A 10156-nucleotide genomic window follows, 5' to 3' on the forward strand; every position below is an offset into this window, starting at 1 on the left:
AGTCAGCTAGCAAGAAAGCTGCGCACGGATGCCAAGCATTGCTGATTTAATTTTGGCGAAGCCATTTGCCAGTCTTCCTTTCGAGGAAAAAATTAAAATTAAAGAGCAGGGTAGACCAACGCCTCAAATTGACTTGGTGAAAAAGGTAGGGAATAATACTCGTTCCTTTCAGCTCTCCTGGTATGAGAAAGTGAATTGGCTAACAGCAAGTTCAGTGACGAGGAAAATGTATTGTTGGCCATGCCTCAAGGCTCCCACCTGGTATGACAGGGTAACTGAACATTTTCTAGAAAAAGAAAGGAGGGCAGAATTTTCTTTTAAATCAGGGGTGGGCAATTATTTTTTCCATGGGGCCACATGAGAAACAGAAAATTTTGTGGAGGGCCGGACCAAAAGGCTGAACTAAATTCTGCATAATATTAATTGTATTTCTTTATATAAAGCAATAAATAACATTGTTTTTACAAGCTGCTAAGACTGGCAAGAGTATGGAAGAAACGAGGTTGCCTTACAAAAAATGTCATTTATTCAATAAAATTTCCCAAAACAATGCTTAACAAAATGTGAACGTTTGTACCATTTTTTTTCAGTCACATTCACCCCAAAACACAATAAAGACATCACAATATTGTCTTTCTACTCCAAATATCAAGCAAGATACATCATATTATAATAATGATGCCCACATTTGTAGTCTAATCACCTCATTTGGTGTTTTTCAGTTTTTTATTTGTTCAGTGAGAGAAATCTAGTCTCTGTTGGTCTTTAACGAGTGCATCAGAGTCAGGTTGAATGTCTGAGGTGGAGATGTGAAGCACAGCTGACAGATGATCAGTCAATTCGGTGTAGGAATCAGATCTTTTTTTTTTTTTATTAAATTCAAACATAAACAGAATTATTTTATATTACAACATAAAATCACACCTCCTCTGAAAATATAATCTAAAAAGAAAACTTATCAAATACATATATATACAATATATGTAAAATGGAAAAAAAGAGGGGTTTATGAAAGGTTAACTTCTGCTATGAATGTGTACAGTATATTTGCATGGGGATTGTTTATATATTTCAGACATTTTTGTAACAAGGACAGTTCATTCTTAAGAGCAGGCCATGAAGGGGGGGGATTTGACATATCGACACTTGTGTATGTAATATTTTGTAAAAATAATGAGATTATTCACCAAAAAGTAGGAATCAGATCTAAAGATCGGCTCGGGCTCCGGCGCCTGCTGGTGACGTCACACTATGTGATTGGCTGGACCGTTTGAAGGATGACGTACAAGTTTGTGGTTGGTCTGGACAAATTACGGAAGTAGTTATCGCGGGATTAGGTTTCGTGGGATTTCATGTCACGTTCATGTCGCGCGCATTGCGTTTTTGTTGAACACAACTTCAAAATAAAAGCAATGCACATTCAGTCCATGCATGAGGTAAAATTAGAAAATACGTTTATTTTGTAATTTCTAATTAACCTTACGCGGGCCGGTCAGAATGAACCAAAGGGCCGGATGTGGCCCGCGGGCTGTAAAATGCCCAGGTCTGTTTTAAATGATACTGATATGGTGGTGACCCACATCAACAACAGTAAATAGGCTACTTTAGTAATATGTCATGGATGGACCAAAAATATAGAATCTATTTAAAATGTTTATGCTGAGTATATTATATTGGAATTTCTCTGGATATGAATTAAACACAGCTACAATTTGGAAAACATTTTTAAACAAAAACACAGCCGAGAACATTTCACACTACAGACCTGGATTAAAAGTGAAGGGTTATCAAAATTGTCAATAAAACATTTCTCAGTCAAAATAAGTAAAATATAGGGAAAGTGTCATTGAATGAAATGTGTGGCACCCAGCTCTATGTTTGGCTCCCCAAGGTCAGTGCTTGTGCCTATTCCAGAACACTCTGCTGTTACTGCTGAGGTTCCTGACAAAGAGCTGCTTTCAATAATGATCAATTTTTAAACAACATGCCACAATTTTAAAATATAAAATGTTAAAATATACCCCCCCCAACACCACCATCATGTATATTGGACAGTAGGCTAATGGGCCAAAAGAACCTGTTATTTCACAGTTTGTGACCCTGCCAACAATCAGCCAGATCAGAGGCAAGAGAATGGGCAAAATTGATGTGTTTTTTCTTTTAAAATCTGGAAATATCGTAACCGACCAGCCTCCCGTTTGAAAGACTACCAGCCGCCACTGGGATGTTGGTGCCAGCAGGTTGGCTTGAGTATTTCAGAAATAACTGATCTCCAGAACAGTGCCTAGAGTTTACATAGACTGAGCACCGGGATTACAGGAAGGCTACAGTAACTCAAACAACTCTTTGTAACCTTGGTGAAAAGAAAAGCATCTCATGTCGAACCCTGAGGCAGTTGGACTACAACAGCAGATTCTCCCTGTCAGGTTATACTCCTGTCATTCAAGAACAAGGATTTGGGCTACAGTGGGCACAGGCTCACTGTAACTGGACAGTAGAATATTGGAAAAATGTTGCCTGGCCTTTTCCCCCAATTTCAGTTATCCATTTTGGTAAGCCTGTGCAAAAAGTGGCATTTTGCATATTTATTTTAAGGTACATATCCTTCTGGATGACAGTATGTAGCAGGCTTCTTTTTGAATTATTTTTACTGAAAAATCTAATTAAATTAAACAGTGACTTGAACTAAATGTATCATTTTGCAACATGGCTTGGAAATACCATAACAATATAAGAATGTAATGACAATAATTGTTGAGATTAAAGTGTAATTTCCCAGGGTAACTGTATAACTCAGTGCTGTACACATGTCTGGTAGCACATACAGTACTTAAGCAAAGAAGGTTTTGTTCCTTTTAGCACATCAAACCATTTCCTGCTAAAACAAGAAATGTGGTTTTAACAAATACCAAAAAAAAATTTCAATAATAGCTTTTATTATAGTGAGTGTAGCCAGTAAGCTGTGGAATTTACGGTATAAAACTGGGAAGCAAATGCTTTCACTAATTATTCGGAATATTGATTTCTGTTAGCAAGGGTATAAAATGATTGACAATACATAAATGTAACCTCTAAAACTTTTGAATATTTAAACATTTTTTTCCAACAATGAAAATATCAAATCTCACCAGTCTGGGGAATGTAAAACCAGGTCAGAAAAGGGTCACTATTAATCCAGTCCCATGTTTTATATTCCATACTTCCTATCCAGTCCCGCAATGCATATAAAAGAGAAACCTTTTAAAAAGAAAAAGGGGCCCCATGAACGATCACACACACACCAAGAAACTTACATAGCTTATGCATGTTCCCATCACAGTTTGATCAAACAGACAATTTCACATGATTTTATTCTGCACATTAATGGACCACTAAACCTTCCTGTGTCCCCCTACTTGACCTCAGCCCATGAGGGTTTCTCTGATCGTCCCCCCGGGATGACAAGGCTGTTCCATTTTCCTGTCTGGAAAAGACACTACTGTACTGGAAGCACATGCAGATCTCCCTGCGCATGTTGTCACTGGCCAGTACATACAAAATTGGGTTCATAGCACTATTAAGAGTGGACAATCCCAGAGAGATGCTGTAAGGTGTGTAAAGGATTGTGTCAAAGTAACAATGCCTTTTTGAGAAGTGGAAACTGCCAGCCCGTAGCAAAAGAATAATGTGATAGGGGGCAAAGCAGGCCAGGAAGAACAGGATTACTGCCAGAATGAGGTAACGGATTTTGATCTTCTGTTCTGAACTCAAGCCATCACTGGTCCGGACCACATAGAGAATGGCACGGTTGGTGACCAGCAGAATGCACAGTGGAATGAAGAAGCCGATAACAAAGCGGGCGTAGTTGAAGGCAGTCACAATGACCGTGCTCTGTCCAGGCTCAAAGCACCGCTTCTCCCCATTTGTCTTTATTTTACCCTCTGCCATGAAAAACACTGGCGTGTGGCCCAACATAACCACAACTACAATTACTGAGGTGACTAGCACAGCTAGCTTCATCTTCCGCAGGCCTCGAGATTTCAAGGAATACACCACAGCAATGTAACGGTCCACAGACACACAGCACAAGAGGAAGATGCTGACATACATGTTGTTAAAGAAGACGTAGCCTGTCACTTTACAAGCCCAAGTGCTCAAGTGCCAGTTATGGTCATTGTATATGTAAATGGCCCATGTAGGTAGTGTGCCAAGGTACAGCACATCACACACAGAGAGAGTCAGCAGGTAGACTCCCAACACATTCTTCCTTTGCACCTCAAGGAAAGTGAGATATATGGTGATGAGGTTAGCAGGTACGCCCACAGTGAAGACAATGCCATACAGAATCAGAAGGGGAAGTCGGCCATTTTTATAAGGCATACTGCAGTTGAGTGCTGAATTCATTGCATTGGATGAGGTCCAGTTAGAACATTCCATGGTCGCTAAACACAGAAAAATTTGGCCATAGAGAAACAGAGACTGAATTAGTAATCCATACTGTGAAAGCTACAGTTCCATTCAACATGTATTCAACAATACTCATGGTGGTATTGTATGATTGATGTCATCTATAAATGTAGTGCCTTCAGCCACACGTAGTTTAAAGACATGCTAACTGGCTAGAACAATCGTTTCTATCTATGTGGCATTTTGTTTGTGCTATTTATTTCCTGCCAATAAATCACCATTTCTATGCAAAGCTGGTTCAGTAACACTTTAGGATTGGTAATATAGACCAGAAACAATCGTATAATGTAGCTTTTTCTTTTTCTTCTTCTTTTATTATGAGAAACTTAGCTGAAAAACCAAGCCCTATGAGAGGTTTTTTCCACACAGCAGTTTGAATACAGTTCAAACTGACCAATTCAAGTTCTCTAAAACACTTTGTACAGATGAATGTAGATCACAAAAGAATGGTTTTGTCTCAATTTTAAATTAATTTGATTAACGTCACAGCATCAATAATCAACAGCTTCATTCTGTGGACTTTAATAATAATGTTATTAAAGTCATAAGAAAAAAATCTTATCACCATGTGCCTATGCTAGTTAGCATTTTATGCTCTATTAAGGCATGAACATTAATGGTCTGTTAAAGCACACACGAATGTAAAAAGAGATACAGTTGTTTTCTCTGTTCAATTCTAATAATTAAATAATAATACTTACAGAAAACAAGCGCAGATATACGTTCTAAAAGATTGACATACTGTAAGTACAGTCTGCTGCACTTTCATTTAAAGAACAGCAACCAGGAACAATTGTCGTTTTTGAATCACATGCACATCAGTCTGACATGCATTACACCCTTTTCCTCTGCAGTAACTGCTCGTGGTTTAGATATTTCCTGAGATACTCATAAATATGGTAAACACTTACAGACAGCTTTTATCAACTAGGTTGTATAAAAATAATCCAAAACACTTCAGCTGAATAAATAAGGAAGTAAAATAAGATGAGATCTAGATGCTTTTGTCTTTGTAAATCTCCTCTCTTGTGATTTTTCTTTGGCTTATCTTGAAGATAATGTTAATTTGCTTTCTGCCCCAATTGGGCCTTTAACTATGCCTCCTCTTTAATTAATAATACATTAAACATATTCCCTTTTTTGACAGAAATACCTTCTCTCTCTCTCTCTCTCTCTCTCTCTCATTTCATGACTCTCAGTCAACCTCTGAGCCAACTTGTGTCTACTCCAGATCTATAACCAACATAGAACAGCAACATTAATGTCAGCTCTTCTGTAAGAAAGAATGACCATAAATTGGAAAATCATCCAGTATCCTGACCATGAAATTAAATGAGCAAAGAAATTAATAGATACAAAAAATTAAAATATGGGTATTCATTTACAGGGGATTTTTAAAGGACAAACTTTTTTTTTTAAGTGTTCTGCCTGATGGCAGGTCCAAGTTTCTAGGGAAGGATTACAGGAGTGGTTTCACGTTGCCTTCTACTGGATTATTTATAGAGGTTTACTCCTCTCAATCATTCACACCTATGGGCAATTTAGAGAAGCCATTTAACCTAACCTGCATATCTTTGGACTGTGGGGGAAACCGGAGCACCCGGAGGAAACCCATGCAGACACGTGGAGAACATGCAAACTCCATACAGAAAGGCCCTGGTTAGCCACTGAACCCAGAACCTTCTTGCTGTGAGGCAACAGTGCTAACCACTGCACCACCGTGCCGCCCAAACAAACATTAACATATTTAATTTTGTCTACTGTGGTCCACCATATAGATGTTTTGAAAAATAGGCAGCACATAGGTTAATTGAACAGTCTCATCTCATCTCGTTATCTCTAGCCGCTTTATCCTGTTCTACAGGGTCGCAGGCAAGCTGGAGCCTATCCCAGCTGACTACAGGCAAAAGGCGGGGTACACCCTGGACAAGTCGCCAGGTCATCACAGGGCTGACACATAGACACAGACAACCATTCACACTCACATTCACACCCACGGTCAAGAGTCACCAGTTAACCTAACCTGCATGTCTTTGGACTGTGGGGGAAACCGGAGCACCCGGAGGAAACCCATGCGGACACAGGGAGAACATGCAAACTCCACACAGAAAGGCCCTCGCCGGCCACGGGGCTCAAACCCGGACCTTCTTCCTGTGAGGCGACAGCGCTAACCACTACACCACCGTGCCGCCCTAATTGAACAGTAAGCAATGTAATTTAAATTGCATGGGATGCCCACAAGAGTTACACTAAATGCAGCAACTTGTTAAATTAAACAATAAAAAATGGGCATGATTTACTTAAGGTTGCATTTTTAGAATGCATTTTCGCCATAATTGTCTGTGTTTCTACTAAATAGGTGCTGTAAGAAAGCAGCTATAGCAAAACTCTCCAAGTTTGCTTCCACAACAGGAAATCTTTCAGCATAGGTGAGACTTGAGGTTATGACATCAGTGACCCAGCTTATGTTGATCAAAGCTTGCAGCGGTGGATAGTAATGAGTTATGTTTACTTAATGCACTTAAAGGGATAGTTCAGGATTTTTGACATGAATCTGTATGGCATCCCCATCAATAGTGTCGTGCAAACACACTGACTTACCCCTGACAGCATCCTGTGAGTCCAGTTCTTGTCCAGTTTTGGTCCAGACGAAAGTAGTCCGGCAAGTTCGTTGGGGTCACGAAAGTAAAACATTTTTCGTCTCAAAACAGTATGTGTTCAAAAGAGTGATATATTTGCATCACAAAACCGTTGCCAAATAAAAAGTCAGACCTCGAAATCGCTTGGCACTATTTTCTCTCCCTTCTTATCACTGCGCGCTGCCGGCTTCATCCAGCTGCGGCTCCAGCTTCAAGGATAAGCTGGAGCCGCATAAGTAGGAGTCCCGGCGGGTGGTTTGTATTCGATTCGTTTATATCCCGACCTTGTCAGCTGTCAGATTTATGTTCATGGACCCAGTAAGCTGGTAAATAATATTTATTTTTTTCTTTACCAAATTCTAACAGAAAACGAGAGCGCCCGAAAGGGAAAACCGAGCCGAGCCGCCTCACGGCTGTAATGCAAATTGCTTTCCTCCTCAGTATACAAGTGCGCTTCCATGGCAGGGAAAAAGAAACTACCACTGCTGCCTATGTAGTGCCCTATTTATACAAATAGGGTTCATTCAGGATTCAGCCATGACACGGAGCAAAAACATGGCTGAATCCTGAATGACTCCTATTTGTATAAATAGGGCACTACATAGGCAGCAGTGGTAGTTTCTTTTTCCCTGCCATGGAAGCGCACTTGTATACTGAGGAGGAAAGCAATTTGCATTACAACCGTGAGGCGGCTTGGCTCAGTTTTCCCTTTCGGGCGCTCTCGTTTTCTGTTAGAATTTCATCATCTCATTATCTCTAGCCGCTTTATCCTTCTACAGGGTCGCAGGCAAGCTGGAGCCTATCCCAGCTGACTATGGGCGAAAGGCGGGGTACACCCTGGACAAGTCGCCAGGTCATCACAGGGCTGATACATAGACACAGACAACCATTCACACTCACATTCACACCTACGGTCAATTTAGAGTCACCAGTTAACCTAACCTGCATGTCTTTGGACTGTGGGGGAAACCGGAGCACCCGGAGGAAACCCACGCAGACACGGGGAGAACATGCAAACTCCACACAGAAAGGCCCTCGCCGGCCCCGGGGCTCGAACCCAGGACCTTCTTGCTGTGGTCGGGATATAAACGAATCGAATACAAACCACCCGCCGGGACTCCTACTTGTGCGGCTCCAGCTTATCCTTGAAGCTGGAGCCGCAGCTGGATGAAGCCGGCAGCGCGCAGTGATAAGAAGGGAGAGAAAATAGTGCCAAGCGATTTCGAGGTCTGACTTTTTATTTGGCAACGGTTTTGTGATCCAAATATATCACTCTTTTGAACACATACTGTTTTGAGACGAAAAACGTTTTACTTTCGTGACCCCAACAAACTTGCCGGACTACTTTCGTCGGGACCAAAACTGGACAAAAACTGGACTCACAGGATGCTGTCAGGGGTAAGTCAGTGTGTTTGCACGACACTATTGATGGGGATGCCATACAGATTCATGTCAAAAATCCTGAACTATCCCTTTAAGTAATTTTTTTTCTTATAAATTGTACTTAAAGTTGTTTTAATGCATAATACTTTCCACTCTTAATCAAATATATTTATGATTTAAATCATGTACAGTACTTTCTTTTCTATTAAATTTGACTATACACTTCTCACTACTTTTATTTAATTCATTAAATTATTTTGATTCACATGCTCACATCTTCTATAATGTCAACAGTAACCTGGAAATGTGTGGGATCAAACTCCCGAGCCCACTGAGAAGGGTCTGAGCACAGAGCTGCAGTTTTACAACAGCAGATTCAGGCCAGTAACCTTGAACACGTGCAGTAGGACACTGTGTGAACCTGCTAATTTGTGTAATTGTGCCATGTAGACAGCAACTGTTTGTACGTGTCGCCATGCATATTACCATTCAGGAAGGGATATCATCACCCTGACCTAACCCTAACCTCACCCAAACCTGAAACCAAAAATGACTGAAATTTCCATTAGCATAATAGTTGCTAAGATAAACCAAAGAAAGCATCAGTGCATGCTCTGAATACCACTGGCCTGAAACTGCTGTTGTAAAACTGGGGGCAAAAAAAGCATGGCTCTGTGTCATTACCATTAAGTTAGTTTGGAAGATTTATGAAACTTATATTATTAGTTTCATAAGTTCATAAATTAGTTTTGTATCCAGTGGATGTGGATAGAGTATATATACACTAATATAATATATATTTACTCTATCCACATTCACTGGATATGAGCAATCACATGCTCTGATTGGCTACTCTACTACAAGTGTTAGGGTTTTGCTGGGGACCGAACCCGGGTCGCTGGTGTAGTGATCCAGCAAACCCCCACTAGGCCACCAGGGGAATGACAAGTGCAGAGGAGTGAGGCGAGAGTAGAAAAACAGTTTATTTACAATATTTACAATCCAAGGCAAAAACAAAAGTATAATCCAAACGCTCAGAAGATAACCAGAAAAAAACCAAAAGTTCAAAGTCCAAACAAAGAGCCAAAAACCAGAAAAGAAGAGGCAAAAATTCAAACACTCAGAAGATCCAAAAATGGTAAACACAAAGTCCAAAAGCCACAGGCAAGGACCACGGAACAGCGGCTACTGGAGATAAATATAACAGCACAAAGACTCCGTGACTAGGGACCAAACTGAGGGGGTATAAATACACAAACTAAATAGGACACAGGTGACAATAATGAGGACTAGGCGGGGCACAAGGCACATGGAAAAACAAAGGCACATGGCTGTCAAAACAAAAACACAAAACACAGAAACAGTGGCGGCCTCTAGAGGCCAAAACAAACATGACAAGATAAGGAAATAACAGCGGCCTCTAGAGGCCAAAACAGTCCCAGTCCTAACAACAAGGATATCAACTCATATACTGTGAGTAGAGAAAAACAAAATGGCAACTTTATCAAGTATTTAAAAGAAACAGAAATAGCTAAAAGAATATAGGTCCCCCCCCCATCTCCTGTTCCACACTCCAGCCCAGTTGGTGGCACCTTTAAGTTGGTTTGCCAACCACCAAAAAAAACTGAAAGAAGAAAAAGAACAAAATGGCAGATGAAGTACTCTACTCAAAAACAAAAACCCCCAAA

General features: G+C 40.4%; 1 protein-coding gene across 1 annotated transcript; it reads right to left on the reverse strand.

Moving 5' to 3' along the window:
• Window positions 1-503: 503 nt before the first annotated feature.
• Window positions 504-5284, reverse strand: gpr132a (G protein-coupled receptor 132a). The gene is made up of 2 exons (XM_060933052.1): window positions 5148-5284; window positions 504-4421 (listed from the first exon to the last, which is right to left on the reverse strand). The coding sequence occupies exon 2, from the start codon at window positions 4414-4416 to the stop codon at window positions 3361-3363; it is 1056 nt and encodes a 351-aa protein (XP_060789035.1). The 5' UTR covers window positions 4417-4421; window positions 5148-5284; the 3' UTR covers window positions 504-3360.
• Window positions 5285-10156: the final 4872 nt, after the last annotated feature.

The sequence above is a fragment of the Neoarius graeffei genome, chromosome 11, assembly GCF_027579695.1.
Source record: "Neoarius graeffei isolate fNeoGra1 chromosome 11, fNeoGra1.pri, whole genome shotgun sequence".
Taxonomy (NCBI): domain Eukaryota; kingdom Metazoa; phylum Chordata; class Actinopteri; order Siluriformes; family Ariidae; genus Neoarius; species Neoarius graeffei.

Excerpts from the sequence above, each read along its gene's own strand:
- gpr132a (XM_060933052.1), bottom strand. The coding sequence starts at position 4,416 with ATGGAATGTTCTAACTGGACCTCATCCAATGCAATGAATTCAGCACTC.